The 27719-nt window shown below is 42.6% G+C and overlaps 1 protein-coding gene across 8 annotated transcripts in view; it reads left to right on the forward strand.

The window, feature by feature from the left end:
- The window catches only part of BACH2 (BTB domain and CNC homolog 2), a 188664-nt gene that overhangs the window by 138033 nt on the left and 22912 nt on the right, over positions 1-27719 (forward strand). For all 8 annotated transcript variants that reach the window (XM_030489499.2, XM_030489495.2, XM_030489494.2 and 5 more), the window contains one exon: positions 2665-2919. In XM_030489499.2, the coding sequence (XP_030345359.1) occupies positions 2677-2919 (243 nt within the window). In that variant the 5' untranslated portion in view covers positions 2665-2676. The remainder of the gene's footprint in view (positions 1-2664; positions 2920-27719) is intronic.

Here is a 27719-nt window from a genome sequence, read left to right on the forward strand (position 1 = left end):
TCCTAGCATAGAAGGCAGGCTGGCTCGCCAGCGGGGAAATACAGTGTGGTGTTTTCAGCACTTCACAGGGCATGCAATGAGTTTTTTAAAAAAATACACTTGATGAGAGTTGTAGTTAAAAAGTGGGAAATTACTAATTAGTAACCAAGTAATTCAGGGTTTGATTCACACAAATTGCACTATTACTGTAAAAAAGGATTGCTATTTCAGGCAAACAGTGGGGTTTGGTTGGTTTTTTTTACAGGCACTGAAAATGTAATTGATGTTCTGTTAATTACCTGCCAGGTTTCAGGTTTCTTGTACATTTTTTCATCACTGAGACATTACAGGCATACGACATGGCTGAGAAAAAGGAAAAAAAGAAATTAACACTATTCCCCTTAGCACTGTCATTGGCAACTCTCAGATTTTTCCCCTAGATTGTTCTTGTAAACTCTTGCATTTCACAGCACGCAAGAGTGACCACTTAGAACATTATTATAACGCTATTGTTATCATCAGAGTTCAGTTACACAGAAAGCTATGAGTGGGATGAGCTAAGTATCATTTTCTCTTTTACCTTACTGGAGTGCTAACAAAAGGATGGCTGTCAGTTTTTCTTGTTAGTCTCAATTTATGAGGAGAAAAAAAAAATTAATTTTCTTCTGGTTAAGAAATGCAACTGTTAGCATAATAAAACCCAAGGTGTCTCCCTCACCTACCTGTATATAGGTCAATAAGCAGCTAGGTATCTTCTCTCTAGAGATAAAGTCAGTGACTTTGGATTGATTGGTTGCTTTTTTTCTGTTCATGTAGGCATTTCAGCTGGCTACTCAGAAGTGTAGCCTGAGTCAGTAGTAAATATTGAAAATACCAGTAAAAGTGAAGCCGTAAGCATCCCATTGATACTTCCAGTAATTCAATGTTCGCAAAAATACTTGTTTTGTTGAAAGAGTCATCATAGCCACTGACTTAAAAATACTCCTATGAAAGCGCGAAGATGGAGTTCACTGAGAAGTCTAGAAAATACTTAGAAGTAACAAGTGGCTCCTCTTAAGTCTATTCCTGTCTAGATTATTACTGTCTTTCAGATGACACTGTATGGCACCCTGGTTTGAAATCATGGCAAGAGAAACAGTTTGCAATCATGTTTTTTCTACTTATCTACCTGTACAATGTACTAGCAAAGGCAAATGCTGCAAAGATCCATGTTAAAAAGAAGCGGAGGAGGAATTTTGCTTTTACTCGCTACAGTGGTCAGATATTTATAGTGCAGCAGTATTATACCAAAATACCACCTTCTGTTGCCTTTAGCCCTGTGTGCCTCTGAATCTTACCTCTCAGAGGGCAGTTGTTGTTCTCAATAAGGAAAAATAATTGCTTAAAATATTCGAAGTTTGTGCATTTGCATGACTTTTCTTTCAGTAGCAGACACGATAATACATACAAATAACCTTTTTTTCCCAGGTAAGCTCTAAAAGGAGTGTGTTCAGCTTGTTTGGCGGTATATAGTGTGTTCAGGCGCAGCACAGGCTTTTATGCTTTTCTACTTAGATGAGTTGAAATGGGAAAATAATGTAAAGAGTCTGGTGCTGGGCAGAACGTTTTGGGTAAAAGAATTACTTCAACATGTTCAAGTGCAAAGGTTTTCACGCAGGGTTGGGAAAGCTGATGCCCGCCATCATCTCCACTGCAAGTCCAGTCCCCATGTTCAGGGGCATTGCCAGGTCTACGTGTGTCAGAACTTGCAGAACATCAGGCAGAGAACTTCCTAGCTCAGATGGTCGTAATGGGTGTCTTAAATCCTTCCAAACTCTGCTCTGCTGTAAGGAGGGGGAGACTTACCTGGAGGCAGGAGCAGCCTCAGCACCCACATGTGCCCTGCTGCCTCCACATGAGTCAAGGGATTTTCTTGTGTCTGTGGGTCTGGAATTCAGAAACTGCCCTTTTCTGTAAATGATATTAAACCACTGGTGAGGATATGTTGCTTTAGCCATACCTGGAAACAGATTTCTTCTGAAGCCACTAAACATTTTTCTCTCACCCTTAAGTCTTAAAATCACTAATTCTGATTGAGAATTGAAGTCACTGTAGTTAGTGGCTTGTCTTCGTTGTCTTTGCGGGGTATAGTTCCACCTTGCCTTTCACTTGAGCTGAGGTCTTCAGTGTAAGCATGCAGCGCTGCCTGTCCACTGGAGACAAGACTGGGGTTTTGAGGGTTTTTTCCTTTAATAGGAAAATAAAAGAAGCAAGCACAAAGCCCTTTTTTAATTATTAGAAGAAAATTTACCCAACATTTACTCTTCATTTTTTTGCTAAAATCTAAAATTTCCAATATCTCCATGTTATTTTATTGCCTCTACTCAGTTGAAAATCTTAGGTGCGTCGTAGGTGGTTGAGGGAAAGCACTTTGCAGTTCATCTAAACCCTACTTTTGTTTTGAAGGGGAAAGTTGGGAGGTGAGCAGGTAATTGAAGCACAGCGGAGTGAAAGCTGGTGGCAGTGAACACCCTTCCCAATATCTTTGCCAAGCAACTTGCATGGATTTAAGAATTAATGGGCTACTTGGCCATGGTCCTGCGGTATCCAGAAATTAGGCAGCATCCCACTGTACTGTGTTTGCCCAGCAGCTATGTTGCTCCTCACCACCTTGTTTGTGTTTTCTTCCCCCTTTCTCTGCTGCAGGGTGTGAACGGCATGTCTGTGGATGAGAAGACTGACTCCCCCATGTATGTGTATGAGTCAACGGTGCACTGTACCAATATTCTCCTCTGCTTAAATGACCAGCGGAAGCAGGACATTCTCTGTGACGTGACACTGATCGTGGAGGGGAAGGAGTTCCGCGCCCACCGGGCTGTGCTGGCTGCCTGCAGCGAGTACTTCCTGCAGGCCTTGGTCGGGCAGACGGAAAATGACCTGGTGGTCAGCCTACCGGAAGAGGTACAGTATGTCGCCGTGCCCACACCATAAACACAAGCCCCTTCCATCCTGAGCAATTAGGAAGACCTCTGTGGCCAAGGCGAGTGTGGTGCAGGTGTCGGTGCCTGCCCCAGCACTGCTCTGAATGTGTTTATTCTGTTCAGATGGGTTGCAAATTGCTGAAGGATGGAGTTGTTCAGTCCAGCCTTCCTCACAACTCCTAGAGGTTATGGTGGCAAAGCTTTAAGATGCTTCAGCTCACCTTTGTCACTGCCATCGAGGGAGTTGTACCCAAATGCTCCATTACCGTAGCTTTGTTCAGGGCATTATCAGGACTTCGATAGTCTTCTGCTCTTCCAGACAGGAAATTTGAAAGGGGTGATGTGGCTGCTAGACAGCAGGTTGTTGAAAAATTGTTTGAGCTGTCACGTTGTTGGGAATCACACTGCTGTCCCCCCCTCTCTGGCAGCTCATATCCTTGTCCTCCTCTTTCCCCTCTCCTGCACCTCATTGAGCCTTGCTTCCTCTCACCTCCCCTCAGAACAAGTTTGGGTTAACTGCTTTGGACCATGTGTTTTCCACTGAAAAACCATTAGCAGTCTGTCAAAAAGCAGGGTTTTTCTCATGCAGCATGGTTCCCGCAGCAGGAAGCCAGGGGACATAGAAAGTACATACCTCACTGGAAAGTTTACTTTATTTTACCACAAAATCTCACTGGCTGGCTTCCACCCCCACTGTAATTTCCTCACAGCCATACAGCCGTGACAGCACAGCTACCGTAGGGCATGCCAGTGGCTTTGCTGTTCACAGAAGGGATATGTGTGCCTGCTGGCTAGGCTGCCATCACCAGCACCTCAGCACTGCCTGCCTAGTGCCTCTGTCTGGGATGGCAAGCACAAGAAGGGTGGCAATGTAGCCAGGGCACAAAGCAGCAGTCACTCAGTGGGAAGGTACTCTGGCATACAGAGGGTTTTCCACCATCATTTGCTTACCGCCCATGAAGCAGCATGGTGTGTTTTAAATGCTGACGCATCCCAAAGTGTCACACGCCACTTTTTGCCCTCTAGTTTAACCCTCCAGAAACTTCACTGGCATCGTGATGTAGTCACGGCACAAGTTGGAGAGCATTAGAAGAAGTAGGTCACTGGGGTAATTTCACTGAGTCTTGATACTGAATATTGCTCATGAAGAAATTTCAACCCAGACATTTTGCATAGGAGTTTAGAGGCATCGCAGAGGACACGCTAGGATGTGCATTATGATTCTGCAGTGTCTACTAATAATTTCCAGTGGAAGAATGAACTCTCAGTCAGTGTCGCGTAGCTTTTGCACTGCAAAGCTAGGGCGGGAGCAGAGAAGTGACAGAACATGCCCAGGGGTGCACAGGTATGAAGAGATAGGAGAGTATCAGCACTCTTCTATAAAGCCTTGGTGAGACCTCTGTGTATGATTCAGGTCCTGTTAGATAAAGAGATTTAACTGAAATTCACATAAGCATATACAAGAGTGACTGAAGTGTTCAGAAGAAGGAACGTGGCCTGGTTCAGAAGAAGGAGGAGAAGGCAGGGCTATAGCAGGTTCATACTACCGGCGTGACAACTGAAACTTGCTACAGCTCCTGTACGCAGAGGACATGAAATGCCTGAGAGGAGGAATTTCTCTTTAATACTAAAAGACAGTGTTGACACAAGCATTAATTGGTTTCAACTGGCTTTTAGTAAAAGTAGATGGGAAATTAGCATATTTCTAAGCACAGCAGTGGTGGGGTGCTGAGCTACAGGCCAGTGGAAGGAGCAGGGTGGTATAGGGATCATAATGTGTATGCACTTGGTGACCCAGTCCTATATTCATATGACACTAAAGTTTTAAAACACAAAGCTTTGTCTTTCTATGTGTTTCATGAGATACTATAAAAAAAATATTCCTCCAGTCCAACCAGAAATTATTTCTATTTACGTGAATCCCCTTTGGATAAATGAAGTATTGGAGTTTCAAATTCTAGAACATACCTCATGAAAGATCAAAACGTTTTAGTGCCTAAAGGTTATACTGGCTGTAGCTACAGGTCCAGTGAAGTCTGTGGATTTACAGAAACAGTGAATCTAGTTCTGAAGGTTTTTCACAACACTTCACCTAAGACTACTACTGTTACTTTGCCACGTGCTTCTATTAGTTGCAGAGCACCAGGGCTTTAACTTTCTCATCCTGGAAGATAATTCTCTTAGCCTTTTAAAAAAAGATACCTACAGTTATCAGTGCTTACTTGTACAGATATTTTCCGCATGCAGATTAACTGCATTGATTCTAACATGTCAAACAAAATAGCTACCAACCAAATTAGATTCAATGCAGAGGTGGTCATTTAAGTAATTTCCTCACAAATGCTAGTCACTTGGGGTAAAGAGAGCTGCCTGATGCACTTTGTTATTCCTCAGTTATTCCTTGGTTAAGATGCACATCTCTGCTTCTGGCATGGCTCTGCTCCAGACTGCCAGGCACTTTGGTAGGTGCCTGTGCATGGTTATGGGAAGTGCCTTCAACAAAGAACAGTGTCGGAGCTCCCAACATAAGGAACTAAAACACTTCTGGGTTTTAAGATCTGATAGAGCAGGGGAAACACCATCTTAGCTGTATTGCATTAAAAGAAGTTAGCAGGGTCTTTCTCAGTTCACAAGCTAATGGCTCTTCCCAAGGCTTTTGTTGTTTTTCAGTCTGTGGTCTGCAGAGCTCTGAGAGCCCATGAGCTCTTGCTAAAGGTATCTGTGAAAACTGACTTAATCTGTCATGTACGGAGTTATTCCTCCAGTGGAAAAATTTCAAACAGAAGTTGAAAGTTGATGTCTTGAGCCAATACTTTTTTTCAGGTTTAGAGGCAATTTATGTTGGCATATCATTTTTAAATACAGTCTTCACAGATCAGAACTTTTCTGAAGGTGATGATCACTCGTAAATTAACAAAGCTGTTTTAAAGTCAACAATGCAAGCATTGCATTTTAAATTCTGGCATGGTTTGAAAACTGCTAAAGTGTGCAATTGTGGAGAAAGGGCATTATTATTATAATTTCTTAAAGGTCTGATGTTGGAGCTGAATAAAGCTTTGTTTTAAAGCTTTTACACTCATGTAATGTTGGTGTGAGGGAGCTTAGCATCAAAACAAAAGAACTTATTTTTGATTATTCAAAGCAGTAAATCTGCCTCTGAAGTCTAAATTGCAGACTTTTCTTTTACTTCATAGCATGTTGGGGTCTTTTTGTTAATCTGGCATCCAGACATTGTTAACTGTTGTCTAGCTAAACAGTGAACAGATGTTTTTTACATTATTTCTTCTTTATATCCAATTACAGGCGAGAGCAGTCTTTATGATACACCAGTCATTTCAGTGGGGAGACATTGTGCACACTCAGAATTGGGACTGGTAGAACTCACAGGGTTTAAAACCACTGCAAAACTTTGCATTAAACATTTCAAATCAGTTCAAGCATGACTTAATGTGCCTCAGTTCAAACCTTTCCCTAATCAACTTAAACTAAGTCAGTATGGAGCTAATTCTGCACTGATTGAAGAGTTTCCATAAACCCTTTTGTGCTAGCCTCGGTAATTTGATTTTGTACTACACCTTTTGTTAAAGCAATGGATTTTAGTGTGTAGATAAGCACTTGGAAAAACAGCCACGTAATAACAAGAGCTCAGATGTGGCCATGGTGTGTGATCAGCCCTCGGAGCAGAGTTAGAGGAATGGAGTGTGTCAGCTAACTACAGCTAATTAAAAAGGACCCCGTTAGCTCTTAACTTCTACGCTTTTCTCTTCATTGGCAGTTTTTGGTAAACAAGTAGAACCTCACCTGCTTTTGACTGAGGGTATTTTTTAGCAGTTGTGCAGTTTGTTTCTCTAGCAGGTGCTGTGAAATGCAACCCAAAATTAGTATTTTCTGAAAACTGAGTTTAAAGCTGTAAAGTTAATAATTCTCTTCATGCCCCTAACTGTTGTTTTGTTTTATTTAATCACGAAAACTGGTCTTCCTTCCTTTAACAAGGCTCTTAATTAAGCTTTTAATTCATAATAAGAAGTTAAATGGCACTTATGAGGCTTTTTTAATGGTTCCACTTCCCATCCAGATTACAAAAAAAGGTGTGATAGAGAGAGAGACACGGCTGTCAGCCAGGGGTATTGTAGGTCATGCCAATATTAGCTGGCAGCAGGCCATTATCCAATTAACATTGCTTCATTGCTGCAAGTAATAGCTCTTGAGTAGATGATTGAGTCATTCATGCTGTAGTGGTACTCTACTTTACTTGAGAAGGAGCCAAGCTACTTTACTTGAGCTTCATCAAATAGCCTTTTTATTTGCTATTATTACCTGCCTGGCTTTGCTAATAGAAGTGTACAGTGAGTCTATATGGGCAAGCTGAAAGCTGGGCACTGGACAGAGGAGCATTCTGTGCAAACACCTTATTCATTTGGTTTTCTGAAAGCTGAGGTTGCAGTTAATTGGGTAAAAGACAGAAACAGAAACAACAAATAAGCCCCCTCAGTCGCATTAGATTCCTACAGCTTAGAAATGAGATTCCTGATCTTGCTTGCATTTTTTTTTACTTTGAGGTATACATTTGAAACCACTTTCGCCTCATCATTCCAGCCGTGAGAGCACCAAATGCTTTTCTCTCTGGTGAAGTTAAACACGGGTCTTCTAAAGTAGGAGACTGAGCTTTCTCTAGCACTGGTCTGATACTGTCCTTTCTGATATAAAACTAACTTAATTCTCCAGTAGGCTGGTTAGTTTTACCTGTAACCTTGAATTTCTTGAATCTGTTTCAAAAAGTGGTTACTGGTGACTTTTTTTAGTGCAGTGAACTATCTGCTGGAAATGTTGCCTTCCAAAAGGATGAAAGAGTTGTCTTTGCCTTACAGGTCTTCCACGGGGCAAAGGGAAGCAGCATCTCTTTTAGGAAGAGGCGGTGGGATGTGCTTGGGGAGCCTTTTTTGTTTGTTTATCCACACAGCTCTTTTCTTTGCTATTAAGAAAATGATGTTCAAAGTAGATGTTGGCACACACCACGGGCTGAATTTCTCTACGTTCTTACTGCTTTACTGCTCCCTGACGGCTGCTGCCAAACCTGCTGTTTCCCCACGAGGTCTAGCCCTGTGAAATCTGTCATCTGCTTCTTCGCTTGATGTGAGTTAACTCCCTCACACAGTTAATCTTTGCAAGGAGAAAGGCAGGACGGGACTTCAGTTTGGATTCAAGGCTGGCAAAAGCTGAGTATGTTGGAAAGCGAAGGCATGCGGCACCCTGGGGTGGGACTGAGCCAGGCATCTAACATTAGTATGGCTTGTAGCTGACAGGGAGGAGAAATACTGGCAGCTGCTAACCATCCATGCCAACCCGCCAGCCTGAGGGAAAAATGCTGGGAATTAGCCAATGAAAGATGATTGCAATGAGGAGAAAATCAAAGGCAGGATGCAGGAGGTCAGCTATTACATACCCTGCTGGCTAAAGGTGATTATTATTCCTTTTTATCTCTCTAGAAATAAACCATATTCTCTTACTTTGTCGCTTTCCTTCCCATGTACTGTGTATATGTGTGAATATAGTGTCTTTAAGGAATGCAGGGACTGAGCTGGGAGTGCTCTCCACAGGAGCATCAAGTGGAAGAGGTGATAAATGTGGGAAACAGGAGCAAGAGGGCAAGAAAAAGTTTCTTTCCCAGCTGGGGGGATGTTATTACACAGTAGGGAACAACAAAAGCCCTTTTTTCTTTGGCACCCCAGAGATATATTAGGAATAGCTAAGGTTAGTTCTTAGAGAATAGAAACATTAATGTGGTTTTCTCTTTATATGACTGTATCGGCCATTGATGTTCTTCACAGATTGCAGCACTGGCCAGAATTATTTCTGCCATGGCTCAGGGGGCACCCATGATCTGCAAGCTTTCCTGAAAACCACCACCCCCTTCATCCATGGAGCTTTTTGTAGTGGCAAGAGTTTGTATCTGTCAGGCTTCCACTAAAGTCAGGCTTCAAACTCATTTCCACTTCAACCTTGCCTCAGCAATGCCACTTCAGTGAGTCCACATGAATGGAAGTTAGGTCTTTGGTTTCCTAAATTCCTCTTAAAGAATGTGTTATTTTTCATGCTGATTCACAATGCTGACACTGACTGCACAGAAGGATGACTGGAGGCTGCAGATCTATAGTGAGAGTAAAACTGAACATTTGGGTACTTTTTTGAGGTCTTACATGACATGATACTAATTCAGGAGAACCCACGAGACAGAAATGGACATTGCTTAATGTGAGTTGGGTATGTGGCACAATACAAGGTACAAACGACATAGTTTGTTTCTAACAGGTGAACGATAAAACAGAAATGAGACCATCAAGATGTGATATGAAATTCCAGTCCCTGTCTTGCTGCGGAACTTCCGGCACTGCCTGATTTTTCATGCCTCAAGTATGATGAAGAAACTAGCTGCATACTTTTCATTCTGTGTGGTGTAACTTCCATTATTTTCTGATGAGGGCTGTTTTGCTGTTGATGATGCTTCTCTGATCTTTTCCAGTGGGGAAAAGCAAAAAACATTTCTGTTGTGTTGTGGGGAGAGCTAGGTTTAAAAAAGCAAAACAAAAGCCATGCATACATGCATGTTAAGGAGAGAAAATCTTGCAATAACTCCTCTCCTGCCCTTTGGCGGTAGCTGTGCTATTTATTTATTTATTCTAGTAAGCATATAAAAATGTACTGTCGAAGGGGATGTGGAGGTGAATGCGACGAATGAAATTCACCACTGCGATAAGTGAACTCAATTTCGTTGCCTTTGTTAGACTCCTGCCTGCTGTTAGTGCTAAATTGGGCTGATTGACTGTGATTGCACTCGCTATTGAAAAGGCAGTGTGCAGTGTGGAAACTTTCTCTCTCAAACATGACAAGCAATCTAAAATGTAAAAGATGTCCTGAAGAGTAAGTCCTAGAGGTAGAATATAGTAAGGGCATGAGCAGAAGCAATAAGGATGTGTAACAGGAGGTATATTTTGTTTGTTTGTTTTTAATTTGGGTTTGTTGGAGTTTTTTTCTGTATTCAAATATGTATGTGAGCAGGAAGGAGAATGAGGTGGCTGAGCCACGATTGTGCCTCAACAGTGTGAGCACACTGGCCCTGCAGAATGAAAGATCTCCTCCCTTTCTTCACCTCCACCTTCGAATCTCTTACCTTTGCTTTTTCTCTCTCTAAAAAAGCTTTGAATTTATTTAATGCCAGCAAACTAAGCATTTGCTCTTTTAAGAGTCCAGAAATATAGGCTGAGCATTTGCCATTTGAATAAACAGATAAGGCAGATAAGGCCCAGATAAGACACCCCTCAGCTTCACTTCAGAGACCACAGCCTGTAACGTACTTTCTAATCCTAGTACCAAGCTTTGTTTCATTAGCATTCCCAAGACCCAAATAAGATAAGGTTTTATCTCCATACAGCACTGTCTGACAAGGATTCCCCAGTGAATAATGTCAGATCGACTGTTTTTCTCAGCTACTAGTGAAATTGAGCATGTTACAGGGCAGAATATGGCATGTATTCAAATGATGCATCACAGCAGTCAACAGACATTAAGGCTAGGAAGTATGGTTCAATTTGGAAGTGAAATACGGGGTTTAGGTGAGCAAGAAGGCAATTGAATTGTACTAGGATTTGGGAATGAGATGCTCTTTGTGAATTTTACAGGCAGGCTGTTGGGTTTTTTAGAGGAACAAGTAGACTTACTCTCTTTTACATGTTCAGTGCAAGCTCTGAAGAGAAAACCGGTGGGTTTATTCCAGGACTTTGTGCAGTCCTGAATTTCATCTGTCCCACTTTGATGGGGGACCAACAGCAAACACTTCTGAGTCCCAGCACAGTCTAACACTACTACAAGCTGTGTCCTTTGGCACTTTATTTACTTTGATAAAATAAATAAATAGGAGCAGCTGTACTTGGTCAAACTACAGATCTATCTAGCTCGGGCTTGGTTTGTTTTAAAAATGAGATATAAGTTCTCTGGAAGAGCTTGAGAGGAGGCTTGTGTGGTTGTTTAAAGACTTAAATGAAAAGAAAGTATCAGGCATATCTCTGGGAAGCATGTTTTAATTTACTGGGGGAGGATACCATGAGAGCCACTGGCAGTTGTTTTGAAGCCAGATTAAAATCAACTGAAAAATTTGGCACGTGTTTTTAGCCACAAACTGCCCAGTGATGTGTATGACTGGACATGGTTTCATAACTGTAAGGCAAATGGCCTTGGAAAGGGATGAGCTTTAGACACCCCTCAAAGAAGTTTGGTGCTCAGTACAGATGTAGTTGAGTGGAATTTAAGATCCTAGGATAACATAGATCGGATTTGCTAATAAACTTTTTTGTCCGTCACTTTGCTTAATCTGACTTTATAAGAGCGGATGGCACCAAAGTGTGTGGTTAAGTGTAACTGTCTGTTTCCTGAACAAAGAAGTAGTTGTATCTTTTTTTAGCTTACAATTTGTATTTTGGGAGGGCTGTTTGGGGTTTTTTTGCTTAATGTTTGCACAATGTGTCTTTTGGGTCACTTAAGAGTCGGCGATGGAAGCTTTACAAGACTTTGTGGAGAAGAGAAGGTTAATTTGTAGTTGATATGGCACCGTGAATTTCTTGCTGTGACCCAGAGACTGCTGCTAGCTGGGGTCTGCAGTTAAAATAGCCATAGCTGTGCTGAGAACAGCAGAGAATCACAGTACTAGCACTTTCAGTAAAACCAATACATAAACAAGGTGTCACCAAACAGCTGGAATTGAGAGGTATCAGCTCTGAAGTTAAAAAATGGTAACATAAAACCTTCAGCACTAGATTTTTGAGGTCTCTTGTGAACAAATAAAATATTGTTATCACCTCCCTGCGAATGCTGGGGTGGAAGCTGGTGCATCAGATGGGAATTACAAGCACAGGTCTGTGCATCAGGTCAGTGATGATTAAATCACCTTGTGTGAACCACTCAGCTATGTTTACCTCTCTAAATACTCTGGTTCACATTAACCTCACACAGAGGTGAACAGACTGACCCACAGCTGGCACAGCTGCTAGTCCCAGAGCAGCCCATGTATCTAAATGCAGAGCTTCCAGCTTATCACTCCTCAGCCAGAGTTTCAGTCTCATTTTCTTCCTTCTCTATCTTTTAAGCATGCAGGAGACATTGAGGGGATTTTCAGACTAGTTGCAGCATTATTCAAGATAATTGGGGTAGAATGGAGCCACTTGCTGCCTTATCTGGTCAATTGGTCCTGAGTGACTGATGGGCTCTACGCTGTGTCCTCTACCTGTTCTTCCTGCGTCACCTCTGAGGTCCTGTGCAGTGCCATCAATAACAGCTGCTGAGACTACCACATCCAAGAGGAAACTAGATGTGGAGGCATGGAGCAGATCAGGAGGCTGAGAATTGCTGCAGACTTCCAGTCGCCAGGAGACTGGGGCACTTTGAGGGTCTAAATTAGGAATTTTTGAGCTGTTGCAGAAGAAATTCTTAATTTAAAAATAATAACCTTGATACTTTAGAGCAAGATGTAAAAGCTTTTTCCTGTAGTATAGTAATTTGGGGGCATCCCATTTATCCCAAACGGTAGGAAAGCAGGTACCTAGCAAGACCTGATCTCTTCCAGAGAGAGTTAATCAGTCTGGGCAGATGGGAGCTGTGGGTTTTCAGGACCTCAAAACCCAGGCATCTTGGTTTTGGTGTTGAAGTTAGGTGTTTAGTTAGGTATCTTTTGCACCTGGTCCACATCATTCCATGCAGAAGCTGCTCATCATTTCAGAATAACACTTTAGAGAAATGGAAGTGTAGGACTGCAGAGAGATTTCACAGGTGTGACCCAGGATGGATTCAGTGGTGGTGGTGTATTCTCAGTGCTCCCTTCTGCTGCTGCAGGGTCAGATATACTTCCTGAAGCCGGGGCTGAGGTGGGTCTATGGGGGTAGTAAAATAGAAAGGAGACCAGCCAAGTAAAAGAATTGACCCAGAAAGGGACTTGAAGAGTGCGAATATTTTAAAGAGATGTGGGCATCCAGTGTATTGTGCATCAAACACGTAGTAATGCTCCTCTACTTGAAATCTGCTTGTGATAAGACCAGATTCCCTAGTCTGTGCATATACATCTTTATGTTCCCAAGATGGGTGGGGTTGCAGTCTGTGGTAGTGTTTCAAGGTAAAAAAAGTAGATTTAAAGAAAAAAAAAAAAAAAAGTCCATTCAAACTTTACCAGTACAGTTCTCAGTTTCAGGAGAAAATGCTTTTGATGAAGTGGTCCAGGATTTTCATCCAACTGTCAGCTAAGAGGCTGAGGCTATGTTTTTGGCTGTGTAAAGCTTCTGCTTGTGGGAAATGTTTTGGGATTTTGCTTACCTTTGAAATTCAGACCTGTGGTCCTCTGTTTCAAGGGCCTGCAGCTACTAAGAAACTAGCCTTAAACAACTCTGAAAGCAAAATACCTTTCCATCTCTGACCACACAGCAGTAGTACAACGTGCCTAGCCACTTCTCTTCTCAGATACACAGGCAGCCTTCAGAGAAAATTTCCTTGTCAGGGGATTCTTGGTCGAATAAAAACAGAATAAGTTCGAGTTATTTCCTGTTTCTCTCAAAGGACAGGGTAGGAGCCAGTAACCTTTCAAGACAGGAAAAAGCTGGGGAAAGACAAATCCTGACAACTTCCCTTCTGCTTTCCACAGAGGACAAGTGCTCATTTCTGCTTCCACAAGGCGAAACTGGACTAGAAGAGGACAGGTTTCCAGCCATTCCATCTGCCTGTTGAATTGAACTACTTTTTTTCACCTTATTTTAATTTGACTGCAGATTTCCATGTTCCCCCATGGATGGCTTTCTGTATATGGTGTTTTTGTCTGGACATAAAGCCAAATCAAGCAGTTTCTGTCTATTCCTTGAACTTGTTAGTTTTCAAGAGACTGGACACATCAGACTAAGGCCATGTTTTAAATGTCTGAATTAATTTGTCAAATTCAAGGCTCAAAAAATAGAGTTTCCTGTCTTTTGTAAAAGCCGTTTATTCTTGTCATTTTTATCTGGTTTATATAAGCAGTAGCCATTAAGGACAAATAATATCTATACCATTGTCCAAGAAGTGAAGAATGAAGAGGTGTCCATGACATATATAGGCATTGGGGCATGCTACAAAGCAGCTTGTTCACATTTACGAAGTCATCAAAGCATTCAGAACGCAGAAACCGTGGCTTTCAGTACTAGCAGAAACTTTTCAGTCAATAACTCCTTTTCTTCCTTCCCTGTCTTCAATGTATCTTGCAGTTGGAGGACCGAGGAGAACACCCAGTAAGAGCTATCTTGGGCTTGGTTTAGCTTTGCTTCCTTTTCAAAGACGAGCCTAATCCTTCTCTTGCAGAATTTATGCTTATGGGTGAGTTTACAGTCCAGTTCTGAAACTGGTTTTCTGCAGAGGAATTGCATAGCTAAAGGGGTCTGAGAATTCATGGTCATTTCTCGTTACTGTGCTTTGTACTTCTTGGTAGAATGGTAAGGTGGTAGTAAAGCCCTCTCTAAATATTCTCTTTCATGAAAGGATGTTTTACTGTAATTAGGCTTTTCTTTTCCCAAGCTGCTCTGATTGCAGGTAGAGGTAAAAAAAGGGTCAGGTGTCGTATGTGTTCTTGAGAGACTTCAGAGGTGTCTTTGCTGTTGTAAAGAGCAGAAGAAACCAACATTGACCAAATTGTTTCCTTCCCGATATTAAAATTCCTTAAAGAAAAGGTTTTCATGAGGTCTTTTTGTAACTTATTGCCTGTGCTATTTTTTTCATATTATTGTTTATTTAAGGGAAGGGAGAAAGTTGTTCCATTTGCAGTTTGCAACCCTTGTCCATCTGTCAGATGGATGTATATTTACAGGAACTAATGAATGCCTGGTTTTATTTCTCCCCTTAGAACAAAGGTTACACCATCGTTGTCTTTCGAAAGCTTTTGGATCAGCTTGCCTTTGTGTGTGCACACCATGTTTTGGTACCATGCCAAGCACCCCATTGAGACTTTAGTAGTGATCGGAGAAACAGAAGGAGATTTTGAAGTTTGGAGATAAATCCTATTCACATGACCAAAACTTTGTAAAACCTGCACAATAGTCTACTGAAGAGCTGGGCTCTCTATTGTATGCTCTCCATGCCCATCTCTGCTGGGAGGAAACAACTTCTGCCCTGCCACCTCTGAACACAAGGTCCTACAGCAGCAAATATGGGAAGGACTTGATCTGTACTTGTTCTTCAGGGAAGTAACCACCCCTGGGCAGGCTGGCATTTCCTCACCCTCTTTATGCATGTGGTTCTGACATGCAAATGCTCTTGCTTAGTCCTGTCAGCTGCATATCATTCTATTCTGGGGAAGGTGAGAGCAGCAACTGAAATGGATGCAGCTCCAAAAGGTATCAGCTTTAGTCGTTTTACCTCCCAGAGTTAGTCCTCACCTTAGGTTTGTATGGTAGCTACTGCACAAGGCAGAAGCATCACTTTATTAAAAATGGAGAGCAATGAGAAATGCGGGGCTGCCTATCAAGTGAATGTATTTGTCATTTGGTGTTTATGAGCTCTCTGCACTTTGCCAGTGCTCTGGTTTGCCAGGGTTCTTTAAAGGTCCTTGAGAAGCCTTTACAGCAAATGAAGGAACCTTGGCAAGATCCTGTGTTACACCGTGCCCTGCCCAGCATTCCTGTAGTTCTTGCCATTTCCTGCCCCTTACAACATGGCTGTGGCTTTGGACAGCAAGCACGTTTTGTATTTCCCAAATGAATTATGTTTTAAATGTCTTTATCTGTGAGGGTTGTTACTGCGTGCTGTGGATTTTGCACATTTGAGGGATTTTTGTTTTGTGTGATTATGTGCTGTTTCATGGCTTTGTTTTATTTCTTCTTTCATCCTCCTCCCGCTCTCTCTTCTACCTGACTCATTAAATCTAACATAGCGGTACGTTTAGACAGAGGCGACACTTGGCTATGCCAGTTCTCCAGTGGCTTTAAACTGCTGGCTGCAATACTGCAAACAAACACAGACCCTGGCTTGGCCAGCAGTTTGCCCCAGCTATCTGTGTGTTCGCTCTCCAGGCTTTATTTTACCTACACTTTGGAGACTGCGGAGTCACAGCCTATGTCTCATTGTTATGCATGGATGGGAAATATTCCTGTCTGATTTGCATTCATTAGCTGTTGGTAGTTCCTCTGTTGAGGTCTCTAGCCTTGTTTTTACAGTGCTTTTGGCAGTGTTTCTGCACTTGGTGTGTGAATTTTTATGATCTGTTGCATGTTATTCATGCAATTTCCTGCCCTGTAATGGTATCAGTTTTCCAGACACAGAGGAATACAAACGAAAACCCAGGAGCCAGCATTAGCATAAAATGTCCCAGTTCTGTCAGTTTGATTAATTTGTCTCTTTGTCTCCTCTGTATATGATAAGTGCTATTAATGGTTGCAACACTTCATATGTCAAAGTCTTTCTTCCTAATGACTTGAAAATGTGGTTTATTTCCCCCTTTTTTGTATTATTTTTCTCATTTAGCATTCTACTCAAGTATAGATTTATGCCATGCTCTTTCATTATCTTACTGGTTGCAGCACTGGAGTGATTACATATGGTGTAGGGTATGAGCAAAGATGTGATCCCAGGGGCAGCAGCTGCTGATGCTAGCTGAAAATAGATCCAGCGTATGCTCAGCACTTTTCCCAGAGGTCTTTTATTTATTAGGAACAGTCTTGGTACAGGACAGTTCAGACCCTCATTTAGCAAGATGACTTTTTGCCTTTCAAGAACAGTGCAGTGACTTTGCTCTATATACTGACTGCTGTGTAATTTTTTTTCACTGCCTCCTATCGAAGCAGTGACTTTACCTAACAAATTGTAATATAATCCTGATTTATAATGAGTCAAGAAATGACAGGCTCCATTTGAAGTAATGGAACTTGACACATCTAAGGTTTAAATTAAATAATCCTATTTGTAAGACAGCATTTGTACATGGTACACTGGTTTGAAATGAACTTCTTCAGAGAATCCTTTACCATTCTCTGTGTTTTGCCTTCCATAAAGGCTTTTTAGGGAACAAAATTCATTTGGGAATATCATGTTTGTCTTTGTAAATGTGTCTGGAACAATACATTGTTCTTTTTCCTGTAGCAAAGAAGTTCTCATAAATTGATTCGCATAACTCTTTAATTAAAGAGGAAAAATTAATGTAGGTCATTTATTCAGGGCATGCCACGTCTAACCTGCTTTAGTGGCCAGAAGAGGCCAACTGTGGAGAATGAGGAGAGGGAGAATGCTAGAGGGAAAATAGAGAGGAAGGCTGCAGCTTGACTCTCTGTCTCCCAGGAGCAGAGGGTCATCCTAGCAGTGATTTGTATGGAGGGAGAAAATTGCCTCCTCTGAGCTGTCCTTCCCTCACAGCCGGCAGAGGGGAGTGCTTCAAGATGGTGTTTCCTCTGGTCTCTGCACCCCACTTTTCGTCCTCTGTCACTGTCATACCAGTGCAGGCAGCGAGAGCCCTGGGGTGTGCAAATCAAAAGGTGGCTGGCTGCTCAGAGCTGGCAGTCAGCACAGAAGTGGGGGTTGGTGGAACAAAAGGTTTGTAGATGAGGAAAAGAGACCAGGCAAGGGAGCATGAGATGCTGGAGAAATGATGGAAACAGGCACAGAGAAAGGACAGTGGGATGAAAACACCAAAGGTACTGTGCAGGGGTTTTGATTGAGGGAAGCTATTTTAGAAAATGACCTCTTCACTTTTCTCTCACTCAGCATTGTATTTTTGCCTTCCTTTCTGGCCGCATTTAGTTGCTGCTGCCCCTCTCTGTCATCTTCCTAATTTTCCTTCGTACCTGACCGTGATGTGGCCCTTTCCCTGGGAGCCTGACAGATGCTGTCACCCTGGGCCAGCCTTGTGCACTCCAGCAGAAACAGCCCAGCTTGGGTATCCAGCTTGATGATGTTCCACAGCTACCTGTGTCACCGTGCTGTCACTCCGAGTCATCAGCTTCCCACAAGCCCTGGCAGAGAAAATGTCTCTTTCGCAGAAGTTCTGTTCGGGCAGTGTCAGCCACCATCAGCACCAGGAGCTCTGTTAAGAACTTTTTCTCCCGGTGCTTGCAGGGAAGTCATAACTTCTATTAATTAGAAATCAAGCCCAGTTCCCCACTGCTGTCAAGAAGGGGCGGTACTCCCCAGTATCACTGGGGAATGTGAGGAAAAACAAGCTCACAAAGCCAAAGCAGTGCAGGCCAGCAGAAGAGGCGAAGGCGAGGAGGATCCACACGGCAAACACAGCATTGACATCATGAGAGCCCTTGCTTCTCATATAGGGAGAAAAAGCAACAAGGTCCAAGGATAAAAGTCCATCAGGAAGTTTAGAGTTGCTGCTGGTAGCTTGCACACTGCCCCGTCCCCCTCCTCTGACAGATGTGTGCATGGCTATAGGCATGGCTTTCTGTTCACTTGGAATTAATGGGATTACATAGGGCAGGAAAGGAGGTGAGGTACACTGAATTCTGCAAACACAGAGTTTCAGCCTGCTTGACCCTGAGAAAGAGAAACAAAATAAAGTAGCAAGAACCAATTCCAGAATGATTCAGTATGCAAATAAACTGGTCTTCATTATTCAAGGCACACATAAATGCGTGCTGGTGACTGAGGCAGCAGAATAACACTTCACTGTTCATTATTTTATCAGACAGTGATAATTGTAGTTAATATTTTCTTAGTAGTGTCTCTGAGACTTTATTTATACTTTTAATAATCTGAGAAGCTGTAATGATGCTGGCTGCCAGAGCTGTAGCCTTTTAGAAGCACTCTAGTGTGGCAATGATACGACAGTAACAGAAGTATAAGGAGAAGATGATCTTCTTGAAGCAGATGGGGCTAATTCAGCCCCTTTCACACACGTTCACGTTCTCTAGTCTCTTTCTCACACTAGCATGCGTGGGTGCACGTGAGCATATGTAGAAAGACACACACACAAATAGCTGTAAAGTCCCAACTTCCACCCTCCTGGGAAGTCACATGTCAAGCTGGAAATGCCATCATTTTTCTACGTGAAGAGTATTTCTAGGGCTTCTAGCATAGATGGCATTTTCTATCCCTCACTTTCTGGTTGGATCTTAAAAATCTCATGTATAGGTCAGAAAGGAGAAAGTCAGTTCTTTGGGAACAGGGCAGAGCTGGGTGCAGGGTTGTGGCTGGAATGCCACTGCCCATCCTTCCCTTCCTTTGACCACTTTGCTGCGGGGCATTCCTGCTGAACCTGTGCTTCTTTAGGGACTGAAAGAGCCATTTGCCTTTTCTCGCAGCAGATGTAATCTCAGCAAGAAAACAAATACCTCTGATTTTTTCTGGTGGGATTTACGGAGGCTAGCTGACCTTTTGGGCCACTGTAGGAGGAATTAACTGCTCCTCATGGAGGATGGGAGGGGACGAACTTTGGCAGTGCAGCAGTGGCTGGTTCTCCTTGCAAACATGCTTTGCTGAGCTGAGTGGACGTCACTGATGAAATGTGAACACCAAGCAGTGGAACAAAAGCCACCATAATCCTCAGATCTGCTAGTAGCCATGCAAGAACAAACCCAAGATGAATGCAGAAAAATTGCATGTCCAAATACCAGAAATTAAAAGGCAAGGCAGGGGAGGAGGGAAAGGAAAACTGGAACATATGCAGTATTTGGCAGGTTTTGTTTTAAAAATACGATGCCTGCAGGAAGCCAGGTTATTTATACAGGGTTTCAGCCTACCAGTTAATAATTGTAATTGCCTGGTTACCTTGTGAAGTGCAATAGTAAAGCCTTTGATATTCAATTCCTTCCACAGCCCAGTAGAAGCATCTCTAGATTTTGAATGTTCCAGTATTTGCTGGGCTGTGCTCTCTGCTACCCTGGCCTAAGGATGCCAGTGATTTTATATGCTGTGCCATGGTGCTGCATGGTCACAGGTAGGGCTGGAAGTGCTGGCACCATCAGCCCTGTGGAACCCACAGCAGAGCATCCGTGAGCTGCATCAGATGTTAGTCAGCACCGTCTCCTGAGCCTGCTTCTTCTCCAGCTCCTTTGTCTTCTGATGTAGTTCTCCTCAGGGTGCAGCCTTGTGTTTTCCTAAATCATATCTGACAGAGCCTGCTTCTTTCTATCCTACACTACGCGAAGTATAATAGTAGGGCTTGTAGTGAGACATCTTGCTGTGAAGTATTCCTTGTTTTTATAAAGTAATTACAGTGTCTTTAATGCACTATGTATTTAATACACTGTATTACATAGTTTATTCGCATAAATGGATTCTGCCATACTTTGGAAAGAGGAGTATTGGTGTAATTTACAGTCTTTGTAATTTTTCTGTATTGTTGTGTTTGCTTGTGTATTAATTGCAGCTTCAGAAACTCTGAACCGCTCCCCTAAGCACCCTCTGAATTAGCGCATTTCTACATGCATCTTAATTTTCTGCCTATTTTAATATTTCCTAATGTAACTTGGAGGCTTCTAGAGTTTCTTTCTTCCTTCGAGAAGTTCTTAAACTGCTTTTTGTTTTCTCTTTTTCTCCCCACTTTGGCTCATGATATGCACCTAAACAGATCTTTCACAGACTCTTCTCTCACAATTTATATTCTGTGAAAGCTTTCCCACTTCCTCCTCCCCCCTCCTCACTGCTCAACACTTTCTCTTTTTTTATTTCTTTTCTTTTTTAATCTGTGGGTCAGTTTAGTTTCCCTTTTGCAAAAATACGGGACTGATTTTAATTTTAAATTTTAGTTGCACTTCAATTCTGATGATGCTCTTGGGTTAAAATCTGTTCGTTTCTGCCCTTTTCTTCCTCGATGGTTTGAGCATGGCTTGTGTGGGCACCCAAGGAGAGAAGGTAGCATTTCTGCTGAGCCACTCTCCTGTGTCATCCCTCGTTACTGCGTTTCAGGTTTCTTAGGGTGCAAGTTGCATTGGAAAAACAAATGTATTGCAAACTGCCAGACATCACAGCAGTATTTCCCTTTGCTTTATCTTCCAGTTCATGCCTGAGTGTTTAAACTGCTAATTAGTGCCACTGGTTTTTATGTGTTCTTTGTTGATTCAGTCGTGTCTTGGCCAAGTGGTCCTTCAGAGAAAAGGTTATTTGAAACATCCTCATCTCTAATTCTGTTTCTAACACCTCCACCCGGAGTCTGACCTCAGCAGCTTGAAAGTTCTTCTCCAATTTTTTCACCTATTCTTGCCAGCAGATACTCTCTTGGCCGTAATTTTGAATTTTCTATGTTCTTCAGCTGCCCTGGGCAGCCTCCAACATTGACAACATACCACAAACTGTGTAATTAGTTAAGAAAAAAGTGTTCTGCTCAAGTTCTTTAAGATATTTTGTCCAGACAGTGGTACTTCAACTGTCATTCCTCTGGTTTGATGCATAGTACCACAGACAGTGTACCCTTCATGGCTTAATAAACTGGTGTTTAACTGGGGCTATTACCACAGTGAGTCTGGTTCAGAAAACCCCAAGTATGTGGGTGCCTTAACATTTACGCTCCACCCGTAAATCACGTGCAGTCAAACGCTGACATAACCGATAATATGGGCATCGATCTGCTGGCTGCTTATGCCATCTTTACGTTTGGCAATCAATTCCAAGCCACTTGCCCCGCCGTCAGCACTGACGCACTTCTCATGGGGTGATGGACGCAGTTTGCAATTGCTGCTCCCCATCGTCGAGGCGAGTCTAGCATGAATAACCTCTCCTTCCTCCCCATCGCACCAGGAGCATCATGATGCTTCATGGACACTGAGAAATATAGGTCTTTTCCTTCCTTTCAAGTGGGGAGGGAGGAGGCCCTTTCAAGTGCTGCTCCTGGATGTGTTAGGCTGGAGAGGACAGTGAGAAGTAATTTGCTTTCCTCCTTGGATATGTAAATACTCTCACAGGGCTTCCAGTGTAAATTCATCATCTGGCCAAAAGTTGGGACTTTAAAGGGGGAAAGCTGAAGCTGTGTGGGGATTGGGCACAAAATTGGAAGACGGACTAGCATTTCCAATGTGGCATCTTTCGTAAAAGTGCTGCTAAAGGTTGTTAAGCATCTCCTTGGAGCTCTCAGCCTGACGCCTCAAGAGGCTGTTGTGAAGAACACACTGGAAAGATACCAGGATGCCCCTTGGTGTGGCTTTTTCAGTGGCAGCTTTTTCAGTGGGACTTTTTTCTAAAGAAAATAAAAAAATAAAGTAGGTAAAACAACCTCTTAAAGAAAGGAGCTGCGTGTCTGGGTTCTCCCATCCTCTGGCATGCATTTGTGCCCAGGGGTGTCTGTCATGGTGGCGGTGCGGTGGCTTTCCACCCCTACAATGTGATGTGATGTGATGCAATGTGATGCAGGAGATGTCAGACTGTCACTTGGGCTTTGGGTCACTTTTCTCTCCAAGTGTGTACGTACTACCCAAAGTGGCAGAATGTTAAGCTGGGGCCGTCGGGGTATCTGCTTAATTAATAAGTGGCTTTAGAATGAAAACAAAGGCCTCTCTTCATCAGTCTTCTCCATCAGCAACTTGTAGATTCCTATCTTGTTAAAAGCTCAGATAATACAAATACCTGCATCTGATACTTCTCACCCAAGCTGGATTTTAGAGAGTGATTACTCATTTTAGGAGCTCCACGGATTTACGAGCGGATAAGGGAAATACATCCATAAGCTGCTGGTGAGAGAACATTTCAATTAAAGAGGGGAAAATGCAGTAAAATACTGGAATGGCATTGGCTTACAAGAGTACTCTTCTGTTTATTATGTCTTTTTCTGACTTCTTCCTGCCTCCTGCATGTTCTCACCTTGTATAAAAGGATCATAGTTACAAAATAATTCCTGACTATGTGCAGGCTTACTTTGTGCAAATATAGGAAAAAGACCATGATGTCTAGCACCATTGATTTTGCACACGTGACTGACCTGTTTGAGCCTAGTAATATATTTAAAATTTCAGAGTTTTCCAAAACCAAATAACTTCAAGCTCGGAAAAACAGGGTCTGCCAGGCTCCAACATCCCAAGTGAAAATAACTAAGTAAATAGCCAGGAAGTCTCTTAACTCTTAATGGAATAACAGCTTTGGTGACTGATTTTGGTTATCAGATTACACTCTGAAAATAACTTTTGCACTATACTTGCAATTGGCTGTAAAAGAAAAAGAATACAGTGTGTACTAATTTTAGCAAATAAGATTAGAGTTAATATTTAATCCCAGAGACCTTCTTCAGGCTGTGAAAAAAAAATAGCAGCAGTTAACTGTCACTAATCTTATCTCCTATTTCCAGCATGTGTTTGATTATATAAGTTGTGCTGTTAGGAACACACTGGCCAAGTGAGAATTTAGTAGTTTGTTTGATATATCCTTGGGTTTATTAGACAAACTTCAGGGCTGAGGTGGATTTGGAAGGTCTCCACACACGCCTTTAGACTGCAATAGCAACACTGAAAGGTTAACAAAGTGGGTACCACGGTAGGCCCACTGCAAAACAATATGAGAATAACAGATTGATTTTGATTTCTGCAAGAAACGGTCGCATTACTTCTATATTTCTATCCAGTTGTTCTAAATCAATATTTAGTTTGGGATTTGATATTCAGCATGTGAGGTTTGATTCAATTTTCCTTTCTTCCTTCCCCACAAAATGGCCCAATAATTAAATTGATGTTTGGAGATTACAGATGAAGCTTTCCAACTGTTTTTAGGTGCCTGGTGATGAATTTAACCTGAAAATCAGAATACTAAAAATATAATCCATAATCCTACAAGCAGTTCGCATGCTTCACAGAAAACCCATCATTGCTCCTATTGATTTCAACAAGACTACTCCAATGCATAAAGATAAACTTGTGCCTGTGCTGCTCTGTCAAGACTTCTGCGTTCTCAGTGGGTCTGCAGGTCTAATTTACCCGCAATTTGGTAAGATTTAGCAACTAATGTTCTGCAGATCTCATTGATTGAGGGGAGGAGGGGCCCCTGCCCTCCCACACCACCACCAATTAGCTTGTTCTTTGAATATAGCCTAGGTATGCTTTATTTGAAACAATTGCATGTACATTCACTTTGATGCTGTTTTCTAGAAGATCATCAGCACTCTGCTCTCATTAACACGTAAATTAGGCCTGGAAAAGCCTACCAAATTAAAGCCCACCTCACCGGAACAAGGTTGCGCTTTCTTAGTTTTGCCTTGCAGTACTCATACATAAAGTATCCATCATCTTCCCTGGAAAGCCTTCCAAGATCTCATTGAACTCACTGTTAGTCTAAGAGTCAAAAGAAAACGCCTGCATTTTCATTCTTAAGTTTCTTCTCTGCAATCGGCAGTAGCACCCCGTAGCAAACTAGACAATTCTTCTCTGTTCTTGGTGATCGTATGCATCAGATTACTGTAAACATTCTCTTGCTCAATTTTAGATACTGCCTTGCCAAGTTTTACATTCCTACATGTTTACAGTGATCTTTCCTTGCCCTTAATCACTTTTCCCCTCTTTAAATTGAACTCAGACTTGCTGGCATTTTGCAGGGGTTGACCTTCCCCACTCCAGATGCAGCTTTTCATACGGATGCCATTCGGAGCAGGGTTACCAGACATCTATGTTTCCCTTGGAAATAACCTTTTTTTCCCCCTGTAAGAAATACTGTCTGTGCAGAACTGGAGGATTTTGTCTATTTGTCTGGGATTTTGAGACATCTGGAAGTCTGGGCAGCAGCTAATGAGCAAGTACTGATGAACTCGGCAGCGCACAGCAAGTCCAGCCTATCCTCAGAAATGTCAGACCTCTGCATGTGCTCGGGGGCCACATCCCCTGTGTGGGCAACGCAGCCAGTGCAGAGGCTTCCACGCTTGATCGGCTGTCATGGAGGACCCCATACAGTAGGGAGCCAGAGGGAGTTCACCCACAGTGCTGTATCTCCTGTGGTGCCTGTGGGTGTGTGTACAACTGCCTTTAAAATAGAATTTCTGCCATAGAAGTCCCTTACGAAAATACGATGTTGCTAACATGAAAGTGAGGTAACCCTCCTCCTAATTTTAGAATAGCTCATGCCCAGTTTTAGAAAAATGCTGTGCTAAAAGTGTTCTATATTTGCATCTGTAATGCTGCCTTCTTTACTAGCATTTCTCGTTGCTGACTCTCGTCTCAGCTTCTTATTCTCCCATCTGACAGTGATCAATATTGTTTTCCTTGAGTTAGCCAGGTTTTCGTCAATGATACAATACCAGCCAAAGAAGAAGGGAAGGTGGAGAGTATAACAATACAAATATTTGTTCAAAAAGGAAGAAGCATTACCCGGAATGCATCGAGAAAATGTAATGACAGATGATGAAGGAAAATAAGGGAAGGAAGATTTCCTCACAGGGAGGTTTTAAGTAGAGTCTGGCAGTGATCTCCCAAAGGAAGTAGTGGAAGTCTGGTGTCTTAAATCAATTAAAACTAACCAGAGCATTGCACTCCACAGGACTCTGTAAGGAGAAAGCAGTGTCGGACTGAATTAAAATTGATTTTGCATGCTTATTTTCTGCAGGGCTGCTGTCTGTATTTTGCTGGTAAATTCAATATGGCTAATGCTGATTAACAACTCTCTTGATGGTGATTATATCATTGCATTGTTTCCAGCCCGTTCCTCAGTATCATGAACTCATGAGGGCATGGACATGCAAAACACATCCCCTGGCTCGGCTAGCTCAATCTGAAAGATAAGCGGCACATAAAGGGCTGGAGAACTTTCTTTCACCTTAGCAGTGGTCAGGCTTGTTATAACCACAATGCTGAATTGACGTAGACCTCCGTAGCGCATGCTGAGCATGGTGTACCTGTAGCAGCACAGATGCACGTATATCCCTGGTGCTTGATCTCTGAGATTGCTGTAGAGCAAGAAGAGGTGCCAGATGGCTTAGGTAGGGCTGCAGTACCCATGTCCTCTGTGCACTGCTGTGCAGATGGGTTTTAACACATACAAGACCAGCTGGGGACAGAAGCAAGACAAAGTGATTCATCCTTAGACTTGGCAGGGTGTTTGGCATGTTTCATGTGCACAAGAGAAGTCCTCTCCTGGCCTGCCTTTAAAGGTAAGGGAAGGCAAGTCTCTGAGAACCTCTGTTTTGCTTTTCTTGTCTGTGTGTGCATTGTTGTTTTTATGTATGTTTTACCTTTACTATGCCTCAATTTCTTGTACCCATTTACACAACAGAACTGGGTAGAAATTGACATAAGGCAAATGATTGGAGGGCAGGGAAGCAGTGACTTGGCATATGGGCTTGGACAAGGAGCCTGGTGGAGATTCCCACAAATTGACCTGCCTACTTAAACATTAATTTACATGGAAAATAAATTTAAAAGCAAACAAGTCTTGGACATATGGCATCTTATTTACAGTAGGGGGAAAAAAATAAACTGAGATTGTTGCTGGCATGTGTTTTACTCATCCAGCAAAGGTCTCTCTCACGTGTAAATGGAGACTGTTATATTAGAGAAATGATCTGTTTCCTTCTGCAAACACAGATCAACTTGGTTGCAGTAACTGTTTTCACTGGGATGCATCAGTCAGGTCAAATCATTTTTAAAGTCTGTTCTTACCTCTTCCTACAGAAATGAATGTGTGATGGTAATATACGCGCTTCAAAGCCTTTTCTTTCCCAATATACGGTGCTCATAGCCACGCTCCAGCGCCTCGATTCCAGCCATCCTGCCAGAACGCATCAGATGTGGGCGGTCCCAAAGCTGGTGGGGCTGAGGCAGGAGACCCGCCACGGGAACCAAATCAATATTTAGACAGCTTCAGGCAGCAGAGATTGCGCTGGTTTTCACACTTGGCAGCAAGCTTTGCATCTGTTTGTTTCCAAAGTTATTGTTTGTGCAGTTTCAAGCATTGGCACTTGAGAGATTCCTTCCCGAGGGCAATGACAAGCTTGAAAAGAAACTTTCCCCCTTTGGATCTGAAGATCGTGAGAGTGAGGAAAGTTGTGTCAGTGGGTAAGATATTGTAAGATTAAATTCATCACTGACATTTTCATCATCCTTTGCTTGAGGTATCTGCCAGGCATTGTTGGGAACCTATGGTGCAGTCTCAGGCTCTGTTTCCAGTACCTCCAGCGCAGAACAGCTGTAACAGCTGTCTTGCTGCTGTTATCATGGTGATTTATTGGGAGCAAAAACCAGTGAGTCAGTGTGGGAGACAGCCGTGCTGTGGGGTGGTCTGCGTCAGCCCGAGGCTCTGCAGAGTGCCTGCGCTGGGGCTGCAGGCTGGCAGGTGGAACTCTGGCCCAGCACAGCAAATGATTGTCATTTGCTTTCCAGTCGTTCCACCTAGTGGCCAAGTGACACAACTGCCAGGAGAGCTGGCTTGGTGCTCCAGAGTCCCTCCTCATCAAAAGGAACCCAAAAACCCCAGACAGTATTTATGGCTTCTCCTACAGACTGTGCTGCTGTGGAGCTTGCAAGATGTGTACGAATATGTAAGCCCCCACACTGAAGATCTTATCAAAGAGAAACATCAGCCTGCAAGGAGCTCATTAAGTTCCCAAGCAATTTTGTTAATCATGCTGCATAGATAAAATGCAGATAGGCCTTTATAGTGAGCTGATAATCTAACAAATAGGCAGAAAGTGTAACACTGATAAAGCAGAGATCCGTTTAATAGCCAGCTGTAAATCTAGGCAATTCTGTACCAGAGGCGTATTGTAAAAGGATGTGCAAGTGTGTAAGTATCTGCATGAAAATGCACTGTTTCTTAAAATAGCAGATATGGCGGTAATATTATGTATGGAAAAGCTACTGGGAGCAATTGTAGAGGTGTTTTAAA

The sequence above is a fragment of the Strigops habroptila genome, chromosome 6 (genome assembly GCF_004027225.2).
Source record: "Strigops habroptila isolate Jane chromosome 6, bStrHab1.2.pri, whole genome shotgun sequence".
NCBI classification, from domain to species: Eukaryota; Metazoa; Chordata; class Aves; order Psittaciformes; family Psittacidae; genus Strigops; species Strigops habroptila.